We start from the raw sequence: 23,896 nt of genomic DNA on the forward strand, positions 1-23,896 counted from the left end.
TGGGTAATGTAGTTTAAAGAGCAGCTCTAAAGATACAGTTTATATCGCAGGTACAGGACGTTTAGACCTAATTAACTTGACAGCTGTTTCTTTTTTTTCTGTTTACTAGCTTAGAGGGCAGTCTATTTATATTAAATAATCATATATACAGTATTAGTCCCACTATAACTACTGATTCAGACAATGAATGTTGTAGTCGTAATTCTGTTTCTTTTCCATGTCTTTTTTAAAGAAAAGTTATTTTACACAATGTTGCAATGTACATAATGCTTAACATTTTGAACATATCTTTCATATTTACAGGAAATGACAAAATAAGATAAAATGTACAATAAATAAAATTATGCATTCAGTCTGAGTCTTTATTCACAACATGAGGGAGCAGCTCCACGGGGTCTTTTAGATGAATGAGGAAGGCCACCTGCATTTCCACTGATGGTTGTCCAGTCTCTTCCTGAACCCTGAGCTGCATGGCATTTTCTCTATTTCCTGATGGTGAAAAAGAGGGCATCAACGAGGCATCTGCTTGTGGGGAAAATGGCTGCACTGGTTGTCTTGAATTTAAAGTCTGTGAACTATTGGCAGGTGAACCGTCTGGCATTATCTTGACAGCTGAGACGGAGGATCTGTTGCGATCTGGGACTGTGGCAATGGAGAAAGTGTCTGCTCGAGGATTAGGAGCAGCTAGTCATTTTCCACAGCATAGAATCTCTGTCTCTGTCCTCCAGCTGAGCAACTTCCTCCTCAGCTCTGTCTGCACCTTCACCCAGTAAGAAAGCAATCATGTAAGAGTTGATATATGGTTTTGTTTACCCATTGTGTAACACTTTAAAGTCTGAAGACTGAGGATTATATCTTCTATATGAATTTTATCAAAGTTCCACACAATAACATTAAAATAGTTTTTTAAAATATGTACGTATGGTCTATCTTTGGTCTATTTTATTATGCTGTAATTTAATACAATATTAACCTAGTACATATTTACATTCATATACAATGGTATATATATATATATATTTTTTTTACATTAGCTGCTTTGTATTGCAAAATACTCTGGACCTTCTAAGAATAAAACTAGAAAATGAGATGAAACCACAAACCTTTTTGTTTGCAAAGCAGTAGAGCACAGCCACCAGTAAACCCTGCAGAAAAACCACATCTTATCAAAGTCTTGTTCTGTTTTGAAGGAGCATTTTATCAGCACCGGCACAAAGTCACCCTCATGCCTTGGTGAACCCACCTGAAACGAACTGATAAAGAGAGTAAAAAACACTTTGATGTAGCGCAGAACGCCCGTTGTCTGTTCATCTGTGGCAAAGACGAAAAGCACCTCATGAACCCCAAACAGAGGAATGAGGGTGAGAGTGGCCTTGGCAAGCCTAAAGGTACAAATCAAACAGAAACAGCAATTTGTCAAATTGTTAAACACATTGCTTCACGTCTCATTTCATTCAGCGAAGGCTTTGACCTCTTAAAGTGATAGTTCAACTCTTTTGAAGTGGGGTTCTAGTTAATGTTTCACACCAATTTATTAATATATGTTGGCAATGTTGTGAACTCTGATGACCCAGAGTGGTTCTTTGTTTCTGTATGGGTTTCTTCTTATTTGAATATTTGATCGTTGTGGTGGTCTTGGTGCTCTGTTCATTAAAGTTTTCTTCCAAATTGAAGTGACTCAAAGTTTAACTAGGCTACTGTTCACTAGACTAGAGAGCATTTATGGGGCCAGGCAGGAAGTGTTTTGTTCAAAATGTCTGCATATTTTTGACGTCTGTATTAAATTATACAAATGCACTTTGCCATGTTTGTCCATATTTTTGAATGGCTTCAGAGAGTTTAGTGGCTCACATTTGTACAAATTTTCTTTGTGCATGCAAATATAAACCACCAGCGCAGAAACCAGACCATCATTTAAGAACTAAAAATCTTTGCTACCTGCTGTGGTCAAACAGGTAGTTAGGATACTAATTTCAGGACCAGGAGCAAAGTGAATTACCATCATTTTATAGCAGTTCATGTGAACGCCACAGTCTTTACAATGCTAACAATTTCACAATAATTGTTTTTACATAAAATTTAGTGGTTATTAGAAAGCACAGACAGCAGCAGAAGTCACTAGCTGTAGCCATTCTGGGGCAACTTAGGGAACTTCCTGCAGGAATATTATAATATTTCTGCTAGAATAACTGCATCATGCCAAACAAATGATGGTGTTAGATGTATAAAGTGGTGTTTTCATGAATTTTAAAAAACAGCTCAATTTTGCTATTAGCTTGTTAGTAAGGTAAGAATCAAACTGTATTTCTTCAAACTGAGATCACTTCAAAGAGCTATCTATAATCCAACTTCAAAACATCAGAACTGTTCCTTCAAGGCAAAGATTTGACAGATTTTATCTATAGTCATTGAGATACTGCTGAGACAACTTACCTGAGTTTGTAATCTGGGTATTGACCCTGATTGTTGGCTCGTAGTTTGGATAATATTATTCCCAGGATCTTCAAGAAAATCAGAAAGTTGACCTGTTGATCAGAAAATGATGTCAACATTTTGTTTTATGCACACAAAATTAGATTTATTCTGGCACACATATAGCAGCATGCTATAAGTCAACAACATCAGATGATGAAGGATGTAATGTTTGTGAGGAAATAGTCAGGGGAGTATTTGTTGGTTATCTTTACCAGCGAGGCAAAAAGAACAGGGAAACGAATGATCCACCAGTAGTTCATGTTCTCATTAATAGCCCAACACCTGGGAACAAAACACACATGTCCTAACCTGTGGCGCAGAGGTCGGCACATGGATAGACTACACACTAAGCTACTCACTCTTTGTTTTCTTTCAGTATCTTCACCACCACCCATGGAACCACAAATAAAAGTGGAGTTCCTGGAAGAAAAGCATGAAAGAACACACTCAACGGAACTGCAGCTAGACTGAAGAAGGAAACAAACATGGATGCTGCATAAATGTTTCCATGGCATCCATTCAGTGACTTAGATCACTTTGTGCTGTTCCTCCTAATGCAGTCTGCGACTGTTGAGCACTTTAAAAGCATTCTGGGTTTTAGCTGTGCTGCCTTTCAGAAGGGTGCTGCTTCTTGACATAGAGCAAAAGGAGAAGCAGATTCTAACAGATGCTGAAGGAGTTCTCCTCTCTTAGTTCTGAGTAAAAGGCCCCATACAAATTTCTTTCACCATTTGTAAACAGACTTTTACAAGGAACTTACCCCAGCCAAGACAAAGGTAAGGCAGGAATTTGTTGTTGTCAATGAAGATGGAGGAAACAAGAATAGAGTACAAATAGACTGCCTCTCCAAAGAAGCAGTAGTGATTGGCCAGGACACAGTACTGCATCAAAACCTGTGCTGTCCTGCAGCCAATAGCAGCCTAAAGTCAATGATAAAAAAAAACATGCAACATGAAAACATATACAGGAATTTTAGTCTTAAATGTCTTTAAATTATCTTAATGCATTTTTGGCATTTAAGTTGCATTGAGTGATTTTTTTGATCTACACTAAATACTAACAATAAGGATTTCAAAGGCCTACCTGATGACTGAGAAGCTCATTCACATCTGCCTGTTTTATGATTTCCCTCCCCCAGTGGCGTTCCAGCATGGCGTCCTTAACGATGACTGCCACGGCTCGCAGAATGAAGGACACGAAGAGGTTGGCGTGAATGTAGTTTCTGGTGCAATGCAGTTTCCTATAATGGTACACAAGACAGGGTTCAGAAATGTGTCTTAGGTACAATGTTCGGTTGATTGCACTGGTTTTGTCTGACCTGCAGGATTTGAAGTTGCAGCACAGCGTGTTAACTCATCATGCAAACAGTGTCTCAAGCAGCAGATTTGGATGATGAACAAGCATGCAGCATGTTTGATGATCTGCAGATCAACACAACATATAATAAAGAATGGGCTGTCTGTGCATCACAGAGCTTACCTAAAGCTCAGAAGAATGATGAGAGCCAGGATGAGAGTGCACAGGGACGAGGAGTAGCCGACGGTGTACAGAGTCCTGAAGCTCACCTTCAGCTGTTTGTGCCAAAGCTGTGAAGACAAATCAAAGACATATCTATTGTCTGAAAAGGTTTTCCTTGATAAAGAAAAAGAGCCAACAAACCAGAAAATGTCTTAAAAGCCTTTTATCTTTTGCAAGAGGTTACTGAAGTCTTTCACCAATAAAGCCAACTTGGTGCAATATATTTGTTGTGTATTTAAGGTCATACTTGCATGGTTTGGAGGCTGGAGGTCTTTAAGGTCAGATTTTCTCACTCGTATTAATGCTTTTGTTTTCTATGAAGCTCCAAATAACAGCTGCAGAAACAGTAGTTTGTATGACGCCACGGTTATGAAGCTCTCATTTCTAATTCCACATGTGCTATTAAATAAACAGCTCCATTTACAAGACTTTATTTATTTGTAAAAACAAAAGGGAGTTCACTGATTTCCATTTATTCATGCGTTTAACCCCTTGCAGAAACACCACATGAACTTCACATGTGAAAACATATTAAATTAACATATAGTATCTGTGAAACATGTGAAATTCATGTTTTCGCACACGTGGATTTGGAACCAGAAAACCCTTTAAATTCACATGTGGAAAATCACATGACTTCATCTGTGAAAACAATAAAAAATTATATTTAAAACAGATGTTTTGCACGTTTCTTGTGTGATTTTGAAACATTTCCAACATGTTTATGTAACCAGATAGTTTTCTCCATAAGAACAGGTGAAAAACATGGTGATTTATTGTGGGTTTTTTTCTGTTAGGGAATATAAAGGAGAGCCACAAAGATCAAACATCAGCAAACTGTATTTCAGCAACTCCCCCTTTGTGGCAACTTTAATGGTTTCATTTCAGAAAATTGACTCTGACTTGCAGAAAACAGAAAAAGAAAGAAAAAAACTAGCCGTTTCTGCTGTCATACCTCCTGAGAGGTCACTTCTTTCTCCTCTTCACACTCGCTCCTGTCCCTCCACACCTGCCCGCTATCGTCTCTCTGCCAGAGTCCCTCGGCCCCACACTGCCTCCGAACAGAACCCTGGGACACTGGGAGAGAAATAATCAGCCATGTCGTCACCCATGTTCATTTTCTGCAATGCATCACAAAAACACGAGATGCAGGAGCAGCAGTCTGGATGGGTTATGCTGCCCACACACACTGAAAAAGGACACAAACACAGGCAAAGATTTATGTAAATTTATACACAACTGGCATTCACAAAAAACTGGACATGTCTTTGAAGAATTTGGTCAACATTTCTGACATTTGTTCTCTAGGAGTAAGAGCGACAGGAGCTCTCACGCCTGTCATTCAGAAAGCTTGCACATTGATTAGTGTTTCCGGGGAACTGGTAGGTGAAAGATATTTACAGTATGTGTTTATTTTTGACTCCCCCATTTGTCAGTTTTTGGGCCAAGTTAGCGGGGACACACTGTTACAGATGACAAAACAACACATCAAAACCTCCCTGAAATGAAAAATGGCATAAAGAAACAGTTTCAGAAAGACTAAAACGTAGTTACCTTTGTCATACCAGGGCAGGTAGAAAGGGCAGGAAATGTTGACCATAAACCCAGCAGGAGAATCCGGCCAGCAGGCATAGCTGTCAAAAGTCCTGTTACAGAACAAACCCTCTAAAACGGCAAAGAGAAAGGAAATCAGTGACCGTTTTCAGTGAAAATCAGACTTTTAAGCCTCTCAACATGCCTGTCTTTCTTTTCTTTCCTGATTTCTTTTCTAATAAAGAAGGTAAAAAAATTAATCAACAAATTAGCTGAACTGATTTTTATTACAAACCATAAAAAAACAATCTGTCAGCTTTTTAAAAGTGGCTAAATTGCAGTATCGAAACAATCTACACCTTACAACTAATTCACATATTAATTTATCTCAAATGAGTAGTTTCACCAAAAAAAAAAGAAGTCTTGTAATGTGTGATTTTGTCCTGAAATTGTTTATTTTTGGTGTTTGTTCTGTAAAGAATCCAAACAAAATTTTTGTCCACCACAAAAAGCAACATATCATTTTAGTTTTCTGTTGCGATTCTAAACTTAGGCGAAACTGAGCGAATGTGTTTTTCATACCTTGAGGCTGCGGCTCAGTTTTGATCATTTTGATGCAGTCGTCTTTATACTGAACCCACTTCAGATACGTCTCCTCCAAGACTTTCCCGCTGGTGATCTCAAACTGTAAATATGTGCAGAAAAACAGGCTTCAGTGAACCTTCATTTTTAATTTAGGACAACAAAACAGCATTCTTAAATAATATGCAGCAACAAAAAAAATCAAACAGTGTTTATTTAACCAGTCTAACCTTTGGCAGTATGAACCACAGCAGGAAGATGGGAGTTATTATGCTGTGTATCCTGGTCATTTCTGCAGATTTGGTCTTCCTCAAAACACTGAGAGGAGGAAAGCAGAACAGAAACTATAACTAATAAAATGCCAGGTCATGTAGTGAGTGTTGACTTACAAGCAATAATAACTCTGAGTTCTGTCAGTTTAAGACATTGTCTGTACATCAGTGAGTCAGATTAGAAGAATTCTTCATGAATAACACAACAAAACTGTTAGTTTCTATTAAAATGGGAACATTTACATCTGAAAGCTTTAGTTGTTGTGCATTATTGATGTTTCTTCCTGCCCTTTTATTAAGTTTTGTTAAAAAAAGGAAAAGAAAGTAAGCCCTTTGACCTTTACTCAGTCATTTTCAAAAGACTGATTGAATCAAGAAACACTGCAAGCACCAAACTCTGTCCAAATTAAATGAACTTTTTTAGGTATCTGGTAATTGAATCACTTTAGTGACATTAATGGCTTAAAAAGGTTCTCTAATGTCACGTAGTTTGTAAAACCTTTTGGTTTTTTTTTTTTCAGATCTGTCAGGTCTGACTCAGCTATATCTTCATGACTTTATGTCTTTTAACGAATGCAACTGTTAGTTCCTAAAAAGGTGCATTTCTTTCTCTTTCTCTCTCCCTTTCTCTTTTTTTTCTAATTTAGCGAAAGGTTTAATCATGTCTAAATCGGTTGACTTAATACTAAGCAGCCAGCATGTCATTCTGTTTGCAGCTTTAATACAAATCCTTTAAAGCTGTCCCCAGTTTTTAATCTTCAGGGCGGATATGTCAAACTTGTGAGCAAACATTTGCTTCCATTTCTGGTTATTGCCGACAGTTAAAAGGTGAAAAGTGGCAGGCAGGCATTGTTTCAGTGTCTGTCTGATAAAAAAAATATCTCACAAATCACCGTACAAATTTTATTGAAACTTGCAGATGATTATTTACAACTCATTAACGTTTGGACTCAATCCAGTTCAAGATGGCTGCCACAGCCAACTGACCGTAGAAAACACAAAAATGGCTCTAACTCGGTCATTTTTACAGATACTGAGCAAATGATCCGAAATAGTCTCTTTTTTTCCTTTTGAGATATTGGAGGAAGTTTCAGGTAGGCTGTAGATGATATGAATTCAACATTTTTGGAGAATTGCGAACTCTTCCAGTTTCTGACACAAAGTCTCAACAAAAGGACAAACGACAGACATCAGAACATTTTGTCACAATCAATGAATCTAAAAACGAGTCTTTGCAAGTTTTTATGCTTTGTTGGCTACTTGGTGTCAGAAGGAAAGAATAGGTAAAAATGAGTGCTTTCAATTTACTGCTTAAAAAATGACCAGGAATCAAACAAATGCAGCAGGCAGCCTTTAAAGAAGAAGAAGAAAAAAGGTTGTCTTTCATCTGCTGTAGCCCCAGACCTTTTCCCTGGGCTCCTGGGGTTCAGTGTTTTAAAGAGCCTCAAGGGATCCGCGGTGATCGAAACAACATCTGCCGTGTCTTTTAAACCAGACCATAAGACCCACCTCTTCTTTCTCCTTTATAGCTTTTGTTTTTGTGTTTTTTATGGTATAGTTTCTCCTTTGTTGTTTTTTTTCTGAAATGATTCAGCAAAATGTATTTCTGCCAGGGCCTATATTTGTTGTAACATTTAAAAAGAATTAAAGTTTTTTATTTTGTCTTTTTAATCATTTGCTTTGTGTATTTTTCCCTTACTTATCACAGCCTTTGAGTCAGACCACAGCAGCTAAATGTCATGCACAGTAAATGAGGTTTAAACTTTCCGGGGACTGAAAATCATAGTCGACTAAACTCTGGACTTTTCTGTCAATGCATAGAATGCACAAATTAGAGGAATTTATTCATTTGATTCTTTTTTTTCCCTTTGTCTTTTCTTAAAGAACTGTAGATTTGTTTATTAAAGACAATCTTTATAAAGTATAGATTACATGCATCGCCTCACAGTGCTCCAGTAGATACAATAGGCTCTTTGGAGCATAAAAATGCAACAGGCTCTTTGGGTTTCAACATGTTTTTTAATTTATTTATTTGTTTTTTTGACTGGTTTTAAATGGTTGCATCAATCAAGATCAGTTGCTTGTTGAACTAAGACAAAAAGGCATGTTTTTAACTGATCTTAATTGATTGGTTCCCTGGTTTCATACACTTTTATACTCAAACATACCCATTGAAAAAGTGAAAAACATAAACTTCCTCTCGGTGTCGAGTTCTGCAGACGCCTGGTAATGAACCATTCATTCAGATCAGGCAGGAAAACATGTAACATGCAGGACTGTGGACCAGAATTCTATTTTTTCCTCATAATATTCAGTATTTTGTCAACTGAAAACAATCCTTTACTCTGCTTTTCTCTTGTCTGGGGAAACCAGCCAAAACGGCACCAACATAACAAGAAGAAATGAGATGCAGTGCTGCTCAGGAGCATCCCCACAGGTTAAACTAAAACACTGCAGCGGAGTCACTTCTTAGAGCAAACTGGGCTCTGGTGTTGGGCATCATGTCCCCACAGTCAGCAGGGGTCTGACCTCAGGCTCAGTACAGCCTCCCACTGTATAAACACTCTGCAAAAACACTGATTTGTTGTGCTTTTTCCCTCTCTTTCAGTGGCATTTGACAATCTGCCTGGTGGCAGAAGGCGCAACGAGGGAAAGGTTCTTAAGAGATTGGGCTGAGATGTAATAGACTGCGTGTAATCAAAATTACATATGCAGTATACATCATTACCTCCAATCAGCTCAGATTAGAATAAAAGGTCTGCACTTTTGCACGCATTGTGTTTTTGTAAGGGTAATTGAATTAACCTTCTCTAAATGCAGTGATGATTATAATGATAATAAAATGTGTTTGTTTTCAATTTTACAGTGTGCAATATATTAATACTATTTTAAATATTAATATTATTGAAGTAAACACATTTTTAGGGGATTCCACTTACCAGACAAAATTCAACAAGGACCATTCATATGATGAAGCTAAAAAAATGTAAATAAAACCCATCATGAAGCTGACCAATCACAAAATAAAATAGGCTAAATAATTAAAGGCCAGGCATTTCTCGAAGGAATGCATGTTGCCCTCCATCCTCCAGAATTTCAGCTGAAGATTATCTTATGTTTGGTTTTAGTCATTTGGGTCAAATCTTGAAAATAATGTGATACCATAAGATGTCACACTCAGAGTATGGATTTGGGATGACACTCAGCTACCACCACACCAGATTTTACCTCAGTATCTGTTAAACTGGCTGAGTTGGAGCCATTTCTAAAAAGACACCGTATTAAGATCAGAAGGTCTCATTTTTGTGTTGATAATGTTGATTAGCTGTGGAAGCCATCTTGAATTGGATTGATTTCAAAAGTTAATCAGCTGTAGATGAACATTCAGTGATCACTTTCTGAGAGTTTCAGTAAAATCCGTCCAGTGGTTGATTCAACATGTTGCAAACAGACAGGCAGGCTTGACTCCACTTCTTAATGCTAAAGTTTTAAACACAGATCTCGCGTGATCAGTTAGTGCTCAGAGTAAAAGTTAGGGATCAGTCTCAGCTACTACCACACCGAATTTTAGCTCAGTAGCTTTAAAATTTACTGAGTTGTAGCCATTTATGTGTTTGCTGAGGTTGATTAGCTGTGGAGGCCATCTTGAATCGGGTTGACTCAGAACGGCAAAGAGCTGTAAATGTACATCCAGTGATTACTTGCTGCGAGTTTCGGTAATATCCGTTCAGTGTGTAACCTCTGACTCAGTAAATAATTTAAAATAACTCAAAAGTTATAGACCAGTTGCTAGGTTCGGCAGGATTACAATAGAAACTAATGTAAATGCAAAATGAATTGACTGGAGGCAGAAATGAGCAAAAATTCTTATTATTATGTAGAAAAAAATAATATAGAATAACAAGTCAACAACACAGTTCAACCAAAACAATAACCACAAGCCGGCATATCAAAATCAAAACCCCAGTCCAATTGAGCTCAGAATCTCAGTTTGTCTTTATAGTCGTCGGTCAAGTCAAAACATGTTCTTAAGTTCAGCTCTTTCTTTCTGTTCAGTGGTCGTATTGTTACCACATGGATGTTCACAACTGGAGAGAAGAATGAGGTTCTTCAACAGATGTTCAGTTTTCCTTTGGGCACAGGCTCGCCATCTCCGTCCGGAGAGAATCCAGGAATCCGATCCAGCTTCTTAATCACCAAAAGAAACCTAGCCTACACACAATAATTATATTATTGTATACAGCTAAACAATCCTTTTCCCTTATCCATTCATACAGCTATAGCTTAGTTTTTATCTTCAAGTTTCATATTACCACAGTAATACTTTACATGCATGTTTCTTTTAACTCAAAATATCCTTAGTAGTACATGAAATTAATTTTAATCACATGAAACAAATAAATGAAATTCTCTTTTAACCATAAAATTATGATTACTATTTTTAATCGATTCAATAATCAATTAAACTTATGTAAATCATAACATGAATTACAATTCACCTATCACTTTACCCAGGAGCATTTAATCTGGTTAGCTCCAATATTCTACCTTAGTCATCTTCTGTACCAGTAAAACCCATTCCGGTTTATCATTACAGAAGTAACTTCCGTTTTATAACCAATAAAAGATACATTTAACAGCATTAATCAGTAGGTTCAACTAAAAAATAGTACAAAAAGAACTTAAATATTATTAGGTGAAATCATATCTTAACAGAAATAACAATTTTAGACATTTAAACAGAAATAAATCCAACCGCCATTTAGCGCTAGCCCAATGCTAATTGTAGCATGCTTTCTTCCACAAGCACATGTCTCAACTCACCAAGATGAAGTTTCAATATGGACACGGCAATGGACAGCCACACGGTTTCTCTACCTCGTGCTCTCTTCGACTTAACATAACAGATATTCCAAATTAGCTTCTGAAAAGTGCAGTTACTTGTTTAAAATGTTTTTCTGCCTTAAACTCACCAAAATGACAAAGTTTAGCACCAGGCGTCCATAACCGACCTCTTTCCATTTTCAAAGTGCAGCAGAGCGAATTCGGCGTCAAGTTAGAAAGAAAAAGATCGCACTTCCTGTTCAACCGGAAATAACGCTAGAAAGAGATACTTACACTTCCTCTTTTCAAAATAAAAGTTTTGCTTATTCTTTAAATAAAATAGCGCAAGTGCTTTGACAGACGTTTTCTGTTCTGGGTTACACACTCCCCTGCTAAATGTCATGCACGTCCCGTTGCATGTGGACCCAATACTGTCCATCTTTGCTATTAAGGGACTCTGAGAAGGCTGTACTCAAACCTTGAAACAGTGACGTCACTACTGTCACTAGTGGATTTCCTAAATTAGGATAGTCAAGTCTTTTAGAAGGTTGTCTGATTCTTTCTGATCGTCTAATTGGTTGAGTTGCAATGGGACCATTACTGTCGATGTCATTGTGCATATCGACTGATTGGTTCGCTGGGTCTTTAACGAAATCCCCAGAAGGTTCATTCACCATGCTGGTGGTTTCACTTTCCACCTGTTCGTCAATTCCTGTATTGTCTTTATCAGGTATGTTTCCTACAGGTAAATAATCAGTAGCTTCACCTTCATTTACATCTTTCCCCATATTTGGTTCTGTACTGACAGTGGTTTCAGACAATTCACAATCAGGTTTGTTTGTCATGTCTGGTTTTTGAAAAATCTTTGGGTATTCATGTACAGTGATAAATCTGCCTATTTCTTCACATGGAGAGTTCTCCACCCATGGAAGCAAAAGTTCATTGTCAAGCTCTGTTAACCCTTCATGTTCGATTAACTGTTCATGGTCATTATTGTGTGAGACAGTAGTTCGACGTGTCTTGGGATGGTGAATCGGCTCTGGCTCAGATAAGTATTCTGCAGCAACAGGAAGAAAATCACAGGGAAGCAAAAGGTCTCTGTGTAAAGTTCGGAAAGGACCTTGCTTAGACTCTGGTTTGACAGTATAAACAGGTAAGTCACCTGCACGTTTCACAACCACATGAATGTCTGCCTCCCATTTGTCAGCAAGTTTATGCTTACCACGCAGTCGTACATTTCTAACTAAAACCCGGTCCCCAGGTTCAAGTTCAGAAACAGTGATTTTGCGGTCAAATCTGTTCTTATTTTTGTCAGCAACTTTTTGTGCACTCTTTGAAGCTAACTTATAGCTTTCCTCTAGCCGTTTCTTGAGATTCTCAATATACTGTGAATGTGTCACTTTTCGGTCTTTGTTGAGAGGAAGTCCGAACGCAAGATCAACGGCCAATTTGGGTTTTCTACCAAACATCAATTCGTAGGGAGTAAACCCTGTTACGTCATTACGTGTGCAGTTATACGCATGTACTAATGGCATAACATATTGTTTCCAGTGAGACTTTTGTTTGGACTCAAGCGTTCCTAACATGCTAAGTAATGTTCTGTTGAATCTTTCAGTGGGATTACCCCGTGGGTGGTATGGAGTGGTCCGTATTTTCTTTATGCCCGAGATGTCACATAATTCCTTTATTAGTTTTGCCTCAAAATCAGGACCCTGATCACTGTGTAGGCGCTCAGGTATGCCGTAGTGAACAATAAATTGGTCCCACAGGCACCTGGCAACTGTTTTTGATTTTTGATTAGGGGTAGGCAATGCCAAAGAAAACTTGGTAAAATGATCCGTTATTACCAAAATGTTACTTGTGTTACTGCTGTCTGGTTCCAGACTGAGAAAGTCCATGCAAACAAGCTCTAGAGGTCGTGTTGTGGTTATATTGACCAGTTTAGCTGCCTTTTCAGGTGGACTCTTCCTTCTTATGCAGCGTTCACATGTCTTTACTTTCTGTTCAACTTCCACTGCCATACGCGGCCAAAAGAATCGTGTTCTAACCAGATTAAGAGTTCTGTCATAACCTAAGTGGCCCATGTCATTGTGCAAGCTTTGGAGTACTTGAGCTCTGAGCTCCTCCGGAAGAACAAGCTGGTGGGTCACTTCGTCTCCATCTTGTCGTTTCCTATATAACACCCCATTGTGCATCTCAAATCGATTTAGTTCCCTAAGCAAAATAGGGAGATCTGGGAGTTCTTTTCTAGCAGTTGGTGGAGGAGTTACACCATGTTCAAGTTTTTCAATAACCTGTCTGATTGTCGAGTCTGCTCTTTGTTTGGCCCCTATTTCTGACTGGGACAAGGCAGGAATAGTTGGCAACCCATGGTGTTCCTCTGAACCATATACGTCTGGGATCGCTTCTGCAGAGATGGTAAGTGACTCTACAAGGGTAATACCACTATCATGACAGTCACTTCTGATTTTGACAAGATGGTTTTGACATATTGCGTGAACAACTTCACTATCTACAAGCTCTGTGGTGTTGGTGTCTTCTAGGTGACACTCTACGAACCGGCTTACACGCTCCTGCTCTTTTCTGGACTGGACATCATTTACAAGTTCCCCATGAGGGCGTCTAGACAGTCCATCTGCATCTAGGTTTTGCTTACCCGCCCTATACTGCAACTTAAAGTTGTAGTTCGACAAAGCGGCAAGCCACCTATAACTAGTGGCATCCAGTTTAGCAGAGGTCAATATGTATGTAAGTGGGTTACTATCGGTAACTACCGTGAACTGACCACCATACAAATAATCGTGGAACTTTTCAGTTACTGACCATTTGAGTGCTAAAAATTCCAACTTGTGAGCTGGATAACGTGCTTCACTCCTTGATAACCCACGGCTGGCAAAAGCTATGGCCCTAAGCTGACCCCCTTGATCCTGATAAAGTGCCGCGCCTAAACCTGTGGTGCTGGCATCGGTATGCAGTACATAAGGCAGTTTCGGGTCCGCAAAGCCTAAAACAGGGGCTGAGGTTAGCTTTTCGATGATCAAATCAAAAGCTCTTTGACAGTCTGTGGTCCATCGGCTCTCAAATGGCAGTCTGGGGTCAAAGTAGGTCTGATTGGTTTCTTTGAACTTTGAGTTTTTGCGGAGTGGTGGATACCCACGCGTGAGGTCATTGAGTAGGCGCACTATGGACGAGTATCCTTTTATGAAACGTCTGTAGTACCCAGAGAATCCTAAAAAAGACCTCAGTTCCTTGAGATTCTTGGGTCGTGGCCAGGTCTTTAAGGCCTGAATCTTTTCGGGATCAGTTTCGACACCATGCTCAGAGATTATGTGACCAAGGTACCGGACTGTCGTTTGGAAAAACTTACATTTTTCTGGTGATAACTTTAGCCCATACTCCTTAAGACGGTGGAGTACCCGCATGAGTCGTCGTTCATGTTCCTCTAGACTATCTGAAAAGATGATGAGGTCATCTAAGAAAACTAGCACCTCATGCAAGTTCATATCGCCAACGCAGCGCTCCATGAGTCGCTGAAACGTACTTGGGGCGTTTGTTATGCCCTGTGGCATTCGGTTAAACTCCCAAAATCCAAGTGGTGTTACAAATGCAGTCTTTTCTTTGTCATCTTCTTCTACCTCAATCTGGTAATACCCGGACTTAAGATCAAGGACAGTAAACCATTTAGATCCTGAGAGGGCTGAAAATGTCTCTTCTAGATTGGGAAGAGCGTAAGAGTCTTTTATTGTCTGTAAATTAAGCTTGCGAAAGTCTATGCAAAGCCGCACATCATTGTTTCGTTTTCTCACCACGACGATGGGAGATGAATAAGGTGACTTTGACTCTCTTATCACACCTGCTGCAAGCAGCTCCTGTAGGTGTTTCCGCACAGCCTCAAGGTCTTGAGGGTATATAGGGCGTGCACGGTGCTTAAAGGGAGTCGGATCGTGAAGTTTAATGGAGTGTTTTACTTTGCTCGTACACCCAAAGTCCAGATCATGGGATGCGAATACTTCGGGAATGTCATTGAGTTGCTTGGTTATCCTCTCTTTCCACTCAGGTGGAATCGGAGAGTCTCCAAAGTTGAAACTCAACTGTGTCTCATTTGTAGTTGGCTTAGTTTCACTGTTGACGCTGTGCTGGGACAGGATACAATGAAGAGCTCCAAGCTCTGCGATGACACAAGTGGAAGGAATGGTGACATCCTGTTCGGTTTCATTTGTAATCATTACAGGCACTTTGTGTGGAGCTCGTGAAGGAATTGTGACCAAACAAGTTTTAACACAAAGTCCACCAGGCAAGGAAGAATGAGAGGGATGTTCAACCATGGCACATGTGTCAACTACTGTACGGTGAATGTTAGCAGATCCTTCCAAAAACACTGTTTGGCCTGCAGGAACAACAGCTGCAGTCTTGTCTGACAGGGTAACTAATCCAATGTTCCCATCTTTGTTTTGTGTGTGCCTTAGTTCAAGAGTCTTCAATAGTGCTCTATACCCACAAAAGCTAGGTAAGTAATCAGTGTTCTCAACATCTAAAAACTTCCCATAAAGGACATCGAGTGTGTTTGTCCCCACCAAGACTGGTGTTTGATTACTCGAACGAGTGTCTGGAACAACAAGGGCTAAGGTTGACACGTCAATCTCTGCGCCTAAGAAATCTTTTGGGAAGGTAACACACATCTCTATATAACCCAAATATGGGACGGGCTGACCTGCAGCACCCTCCACTTCCAAAAGGTCATAGAGCGGGTTAAGGGTTTGATCTGGAAAGTTTTGTTTGTAGAAAGTCTCCGTTACAGTAGTTACTTGTGATCCAGAGTCAAGAAGGCAATTCACATTAACACCTGAAATGCTAACGACAGCTGTGCACTTAGATCCAACTAATCCTTCTGGTATATTGTACTTCCGTGGCTTGGTGACAGATTGTTTAAGGTTAGCTCGTTGCTTGTACTTAGTGGGACATGACTGACCGCATACAGCCCCCATTTGCCCCGCAATAGGAACTGTTTTCAGTTTAAATGTTCTTTAACAGCTGAGGGATTCTCAGCTTCCCATTTTCTCTGTTTTTCTTTAAACAGTTTGCGCTTTTCAGTAACTAGAACTGGGTCTGGTTCATTTTCGCAGTTTGGCTTGATGTGACCATCTTCTCCACATCGGAAACAATACCACGGCTTGGGTGGCGTATTCTGAGTTTTAACTGTTAGTTTGGTGGGTTCTATAATCACCTTTTCCAGCTTTCGTTTCTCTTTCGGCTTTGTATTGAATGGACTGATTTTATTTTGTGTTTTTGATTTTGTAGTCATTTTTACTAGTTGAGACTGGATTTCTGCAACTTGCTTTGAGAGTTCCTGAATTGAGTTCAAGGTAAGTGCGCTATCGTTTCCATTTGAGAAACCTTCTACCGTTTGAAGGTGAGATGTCACCTTTTGTTTTGTACTGCTCAGATGTTGTCTCATTCGCATATTTTTGGTAGCATTTTGGTCTTCTTCGGTGCGCAATAAGAGAAGCAGATCAGGAAAGGTTGGTGGGTTTTCTCGCTTTTGTTTTAACTGGAGTGCAGTTAGAAGGGGATCATCCCAACACCCTCGACAAAACTGAGTGATGAGAAGTCTGTCAAAATCATTGCTCGAGGCACCACCCCGTTTCACTGTGCAAGTTAAGGCTACCTGGAGGCGTTGCAAGTAAGACGATGGTTTTTCACCTGTATTTTGGAATGTGTCAAGAAATTTGGCATATAGCTCTCCGCCATCTTGAACTGTCCCATAAGCAGAGTCTAGTAACTTAAGGTATTCTGTGGGTGAGCTGTTAGGATTCAAGTGCTTAACTACATCAGCTGCTGGGGGTAAGATAGACTCAAGGATCTTTCGAGATTGTTGCACTTTGGAAATGGAAGGATCACTCATGAGCAGTTCTACACTAGAACGCCAAGCATCATAATCTGGCTCATATGTTGGTCGCGGATCTTTGCCAGAAAAAACTCTGAGTTTTTGTGAGAACTGTTGCCCTGAAAAATCTTCTCTTTTCACAATGTGTTCAACTACCACACGCTGCACTTCGGGAGGGTTTAAATCATGTGCGGACATGGTGGTTAAACTATGAGCTGGGCTACTCGCAGTGTGATTTGACTGGCTTGATCGTTGTGCACCTTGAATATTGGGGTCAATTGCTGAAGGCTGAGATTCGACCCTGGGAGATGTAGGTAAGTTCTCAGGTAAGTTAACCTGCTCTGTTTGGTCATGTTCAGTTTCTTTGATTGACTCAGCAATCTGTGACATCATGTCCTTCAGAACATCTGCAAAATCTCTGCCACTCATCTTAGCTAGGTATTTAATGTCAGTGAGATATGACTTGGTTGTATCATTCCCCACACATTGAGTGTAAACACTTGCAAGGGATTGTATCCTGTAGCTAACCCCGCTGTCGGATACATGGTTACATGGCAATGGCTCAAGAGCATTAACGGCAACACCCGTGTTGTACTCAAAAATAATGCTTTGGAAAAACTCTGACTCCATATCATCTACCTTTATGACTCGTGAGATTGACCCAAACCGTTTTAAGAACTCAGTTACTTCCTCAATTTGCTCATCTCCAGTCACTTCACTTATTATAACCGCATTTGGGACCTTCACTGATTTACGCTCAATAATGTCCATTTTCAATTTCTTAAGGCTTAAGATAATGTCAGGAAAAAAAATAGTACTCCTGGCTGGCTCGCCAAATTTATTGTAACCTCTGACTCAGTAAATAATTTAAAATAACTCAAAAGTTATAGACCAGTTGCTAGGTTCGGCAGGATTACAATAGAAACTAATGTAAATGCAAAATGAATTGACTGGAGGCAGAAATGAGCAAAAATTCTTATTATTATGTAGAAAAAAATAATATAGAATAACAAGTCAACAACACAGTTCAACCAAAACAATAACCACAAGCCGGCATATCAAAATCAAAACCCCAGTCCAATTGAGCTCAGAATCTCAGTTTGTCTTTATAGTCGTCGGTCAAGTCAAAACATGTTCTTAAGTTCAGCTCTTTCTTTCTGTTCAGTGGTCGTATTGTTACCACATGGATGTTCACAACTGGAGAGAAGAATGAGGTTCTTCAACAGATGTTCAGTTTTCCTTTGGGCACAGGCTCGCCATCTCCGTCCGGAGAGAATCCAGGAATCCGATCCAGCTTCTTAATCACCAAAAGAAACCTAGCCTACACACAATAATTATATTATTGTATACAGCTAAACAATCCTTTTCCCTTATCCATTCATACAGCTATAGCTTAGTTTTTATCTTCAAGTTTCATATTACCACAGTAATACTTTACATGCATGTTTCTTTTAACTCAAAATATCCTTAGTAGTACATGAAATTAATTTTAATCACATGAAACAAATAAATGAAATTCTCTTTTAACCATAAAATTATGATTACTATTTTTAATCGATTCAATAATCAATTAAACTTATGTAAATCATAACATGAATTACAATTCACCTATCACTTTACCCAGGAGCATTTAATCTGGTTAGCTCCAATATTCTACCTTAGTCATCTTCTGTACCAGTAAAACCCATTCCGGTTTATCATTACAGAAGTAACTTCCGTTTTATAACCAATAAAAGATACATTTAACAGCATTAATCAGTAGGTTCAACTAAAAAATAGTACAAAAAGAACTTAAATATTATTAGGTGAAATCATATCTTAACAGAAATAACAATTTTAGACATTTAAACAGAAATAAATCCAACCGCCATTTAGCGCTAGCCCAATGCTAATTGTAGCATGCTTTCTTCCACAAGCACATGTCTCAACTCACCAAGATGAAGTTTCAATATGGACACGGCAATGGACAGCCACACGGTTTCTCTACCTCGTGCTCTCTTCGACTTAACATAACAGATATTCCAAATTAGCTTCTGAAAAGTGCAGTTACTTGTTTAAAATGTTTTTCTGCCTTAAACTCACCAAAATGACAAAGTTTAGCACCAGGCGTCCATAACCGACCTCTTTCCATTTTCAAAGTGCAGCAGAGCGAATTCGGCGTCAAGTTAGAAAGAAAAAGATCGCACTTCCTGTTCAACCGGAAATAACGCTAGAAAGAGATACTTACACTTCCTCTTTTCAAAATAAAAGTTTTGCTTATTCTTTAAATAAAATAGCGCAAGTGCTTTGACAGACGTTTTCTGTTCTGGGTTACAAGTGCTTCCTGAGATATTTTGCTAACAGTGCAGCTAAAAGGTCTGCGGCGGGCGATAATAAACAATAACGTCTCAGCCATTTCTACGCAACTTCAGCATTTGGAGCTGTTTTAGAATATTGCAACAAGGTGCCTCAGAAGTCTCCAGACACTTTTCAGCATCAGCAGCATGGATCAGGTGTGGTGATCTGACATCTGAGAGAGACAATCACGGAAGAAACAGCTGCAGCAGCGCGAACAACACCACAGCAGGTTCATTACATGCCACAGAAAATGTAAACAAGATGCCAATCATGACTGAGGACAGACCAGGCACACCGTGTCAAACAGAGGCAGAGGAGCAGCACAGACAACTTCAACAATTCTCCTCACTACAAAGTAGTTTTGGTTTAAAAAAAACAACAACAAAATGATCTTTCCATACAGTTTATCCATTTCCAGCAATTTATGCATCAAGCTCCCCCTCCTTTTCCCTCTTCCTTATAATAAGTCACAAACCATCGTCTGCTCAAACACGCATGCTATTTGAAAACACCTTTCTTAAAGTTACTTACAGAGAATCGGTCCTCTGGAAGTGTTCAGATGATCTCAGAGAAGCGCAAAGACGCGTTCAATGTCGGAGTCAGAGAAACACCTGGAGCTGGTGACATCAGCTCTGCTTCCTCTGATCGCTCTCATTCAGTAACTGCAGTCCTGGTGAGTTCATTAGCCCCAGCCTGATTGTGTGCAGAAAGATGTTTTTTATTTTAAACTACTGAAAAATAATAATAAAAGAGCTTTTTTTTTAATCGCCCATTTCCTGCGTTTTGACGCGCAACACCTCCACGGAGAACATCCCTGCTCGTTGAGCGTGCTCTAAAGTCATCTGCAGGAAAAATAAAGTTCCTTTTATTAATATAGATCTATTATTCTGTGCTGATAAAGTGGCTCTCCTGATGTTTGCAGCGTTTGCTCATCATATCATAATTAGTAATTTGCGTCAATGTTCCATAAATCATTTTATTTTATAATTTATTTTTATTAAGCGGCTCAGCCCAGTGTATTATAAGTCTTTAAGGTTGATTGATCCAGATGTTCACTCTGTTTTTACCTGTGTGGCCACAAAACGGTGCTGTTGTAAGAGTTTTGAGAAGTTGACCAGATTAAAGGAATAAATTACAAAATAAAAAAATTGGTTTTTTTTTCTCCCCCAAATGATTAAAAAAAAAGTTGAAATAAATAAACTTCAATAATTATGTATTTTTTAACTGCATTTATTATTTTTCTTCATGTATTTTTAAAAGGTTCACTTGATGATATATTAAGTATATTAAGTATGATACTTAAATATACTGAAGGTAATAAATAACGAAATTCAAGAGTGTTTATTTTTCTAATTTATAAATCTTGACAAGCATGTTAAAGCTACGGGCTATAATACCATCTCTAAGCACCCTGATGTTCCTGTGACTACAGCTGCTCAGATATTTCAGAAGTTTAAGGTCCAGGAGACTGGAGCCAGCCTCCATCAGCTGTGGCTTTGAAATGTCTGAGACTGAAAGGTTTGGTGTGTTTATGTTGTGCAGCGAATGTGAAGGAATCAAAAAACATAAGGTGAGCCTGGAGTAAAACAGAGGGAAGGATTGGCTGAATCATTTCCTGTTTTTTGATTATGTTTTAGATCATGTCTCAGAGTTCAAGAGTAAATAGGCTCTAATGGGAAGCTGAAAGCCTTCCACGTGTTTCACCTTCACTTTACTGCAAAGATGACAAAACAAAACAAAAAATCCATACCACATGCAGCTTTTCTGCTGGATGTTGTTTCGGTTCTTAATAAAAGGGTTTCTAAGTCTAATTTAAAACTTTGTTTTCTCAGGACCACTTCTGCTTTATTCAAATTGCAACAAAATTGTTTTCAGCATTTTTATTATTATTATTATTTTATACCGAAAGCTGTGATCTCTGAAGTAAAATGCAGTCATAAATTTTGTGTTTTCACCAACATCTCGCCCACCAATGACACAGAGAATACATTTCTTGTGTTTTGAATAGATAGATAGTTTTTTCTTGTTTTGGGAATACCTTTTAGGTGATTAAGTGCTCAAAACCATTAAAAAGTTAATTAAAGTTGATGTGCTACTTAGGGTCTTCAAACATTTCCTTCTGAATGTAGACAAACTTCAACACAAGAAGAAGAAAACAGAGCAGATAACTAAAAGAAAAAAGGATTAAGGGATAGCCAGATTGGTCAAATCTTGTTAATGATATTATCCATAATCTTAGGCAATATTGTAAAATCTCCTAAGATCTGTTAGCGCTTGAAGTATGAGTTTGGGATGAAACTCAGCGACTACCACACTACGTTTTAGGTGGAGGTCTGTTAAACTGACAAAATTAAAGCCTGTTTTGTGTTTGTTAGGGTTGATTAGCTGTGGTAGCCATCTTGAATCAGGTTCTAAAGCTAATCAGTTGTAGATACACATCCAGCGATTCCTTTCTGAGAGTTTCATTAAAACCCATCCACTGCTAATTTTAGTTAACGCTACAAATAAACACACAGACATGGGTAAAAACATTACAGCCTTCACTTTTCGGCGATAATGAGTAAAAACATAAATCATAAATAAAAGTAGGTCGTTTAAAAAGGAAGTCTTAGGTTCTGTGCATGATCTGAAAATGTGGTGCAAATTAAATACAAACTATTTTTGATTTGAATCAGAGCTGGCTTATGGCTTATTCTTGTTCTGCTGTGTTATTTTTTTAAATTTTTTTGTCATGCTCAGTGTGTTTGAGCAACAAATGCTGAACAATTAAAGCATTCATGTGCACAGTACTTTACTATAATTACATCTGCTCGCGCAACAAGTTAATTATCACATGTGTGCTCGACCCTCTGTGTCACAGTGACTCACGAAGAACAGGCTCAAAACATTTTGCCTGGAAAGTCTCATTTACCTGCTCGTTTATTCCATTTCTTCAAACTGTGTGTATTATTCTCACCGCTCCAGGTGAACGGGTTTCAGGACCCAAGTCCAAAATGTTACAACACAAAAAGGTCCTGAAGCACGCTCCATAATCCAGGCAGATAAATCTAACAAAGTTGAGTTAAATCCTTTAGATGGGCTCTTAAGAGCTAAGCATATGGACAGAAGAATGAACAGATAAACTCCTGTAGGTAGGACCTAAACCAGGATAAAACTGTGCTTTTCACACCAACCACCTGCACGAGTCACGACAGCAACATGTGATACAGCGCTAAAGGCAGCAGAAAGGTCTGAAGGAACTAAAAGGGCAGAGCTTCCTGAGTCAGCAGTCAAAATAAGGTCATTAAAAACTTCTAAAGGGGCTGTGGTGGGATTTATAACCAGACTGGAATTTTTTAACCTATGTTGTTGGCACTAAAAATCCCTGTAGTTGATTTAAAAACAACTTTTTCTAAAACTTTCAAGGGAAAAGGCAATTTTGAGATTGGTCTATAGCAGTGGTCTCCAATCCTGGTCCTCGAGGGCCACCACCCTTCATGTTTTACTTGTTTCCCTGCTCCACCTGATTTGAATCAATGGGTGATTAACAGGCTTCTGCAGAACACGAAGAGGTGATTAAACCACTGAATCAGGTGTGTAAGAGCAGGGAAACAAGTAAAAAATGCAGGATAGTGGCCCTTGAGGACCAGGACTGCCCACCTGATCTACAGACTGAGAGCCCTGTTGGGTGGAGACCATTTTAAACTTTAAGTCATCATAATGTCGGAAACTATAAAATAACTAAAACCATCCTTCAAGATCCTGTTTTTTTAGGTTCTGGTAACATCAAGACTGGGAAGTTTCCAAGGCAACGGTGTCAGTGGACATAACAAGCAAGTGTGGGAATTTTTCTATATAGTATCTCATTGTACCCTTACCCCTCTTTTTATTGCTTAGTGTGTGTTCAGTGTTTCACATTGCTCTTACATTTTCAGGCACATTTCTGCTGCCTTGCTTGTTAACAGAAAGTAATTGTTGTACAACAAAGCAAAAAAACTACACTACTTGGCGCAAATAGATATATAAAAAAACAATCCAAGATTGCCCTCTTATACATAAATGCTCTGGTTGTACAAAGATTTAACTGCACCCATATCTTGTCAAGGTATATTTTATAGACATCCGAACTGATAACTCTGCCTGGCGGAGGGAAAATAGAAAAATAATTTTATGCAACCATCCAATGTGTCGTTCTGTTACATTTCTGCACCACTGGTGTTGAATTTAATGAACATGAACCTCTTTTTCACACAGAACTGCTCAGCTGGATCCAGGAGAGTGCGGTGAAAGGAAATCACTTCCTCACTATTATCCCACACAAGAATTACAAATATTATTGTGCTCTTTGTGCTTGATTCTCAGAGAGAAGAAAAAAACCGCTGCACTTATAGGAAAAAAATACACAATTGAAGTCAAAAAAGTAGATACAATAACAAAACTTCCATGGTCCATGAATAAATAGATAAACCAGAGATTGGTAGATTTGCTGAAA

The 23,896-nt window shown here is 38.8% G+C and overlaps 1 protein-coding gene across 1 annotated transcript; it reads right to left on the minus strand.

The window, feature by feature from the left end:
* Positions 1–629: 629 nt before the first annotated feature.
* Positions 630–20,143, minus strand: LOC108237113 (glucagon receptor). Its single transcript, XM_025006393.2, has 14 exons — positions 19,957–20,143; positions 6,339–6,426; positions 6,109–6,211; positions 5,548–5,658; positions 4,949–5,070; positions 3,955–4,061; positions 3,559–3,715; positions 3,236–3,395; positions 2,835–2,895; positions 2,688–2,757; positions 2,434–2,525; positions 1,244–1,382; positions 1,104–1,145; positions 630–760 (listed from the first exon to the last, which is right to left on the minus strand). The coding sequence occupies exons 2-14, from the start codon at positions 6,396–6,398 to the stop codon at positions 689–691; spliced, it is 1,296 nt and encodes a 431-aa protein (XP_024862161.1). The 5' UTR covers positions 6,399–6,426; positions 19,957–20,143; the 3' UTR covers positions 630–688.
* Between the last annotated feature and the right edge of the window lie 3,753 nt (positions 20,144–23,896).

This window comes from Kryptolebias marmoratus, linkage group LG17 (assembly GCF_001649575.2).
Source record: "Kryptolebias marmoratus isolate JLee-2015 linkage group LG17, ASM164957v2, whole genome shotgun sequence".
Lineage (NCBI taxonomy): Eukaryota > Metazoa > Chordata > Actinopteri > Cyprinodontiformes > Rivulidae > Kryptolebias > Kryptolebias marmoratus.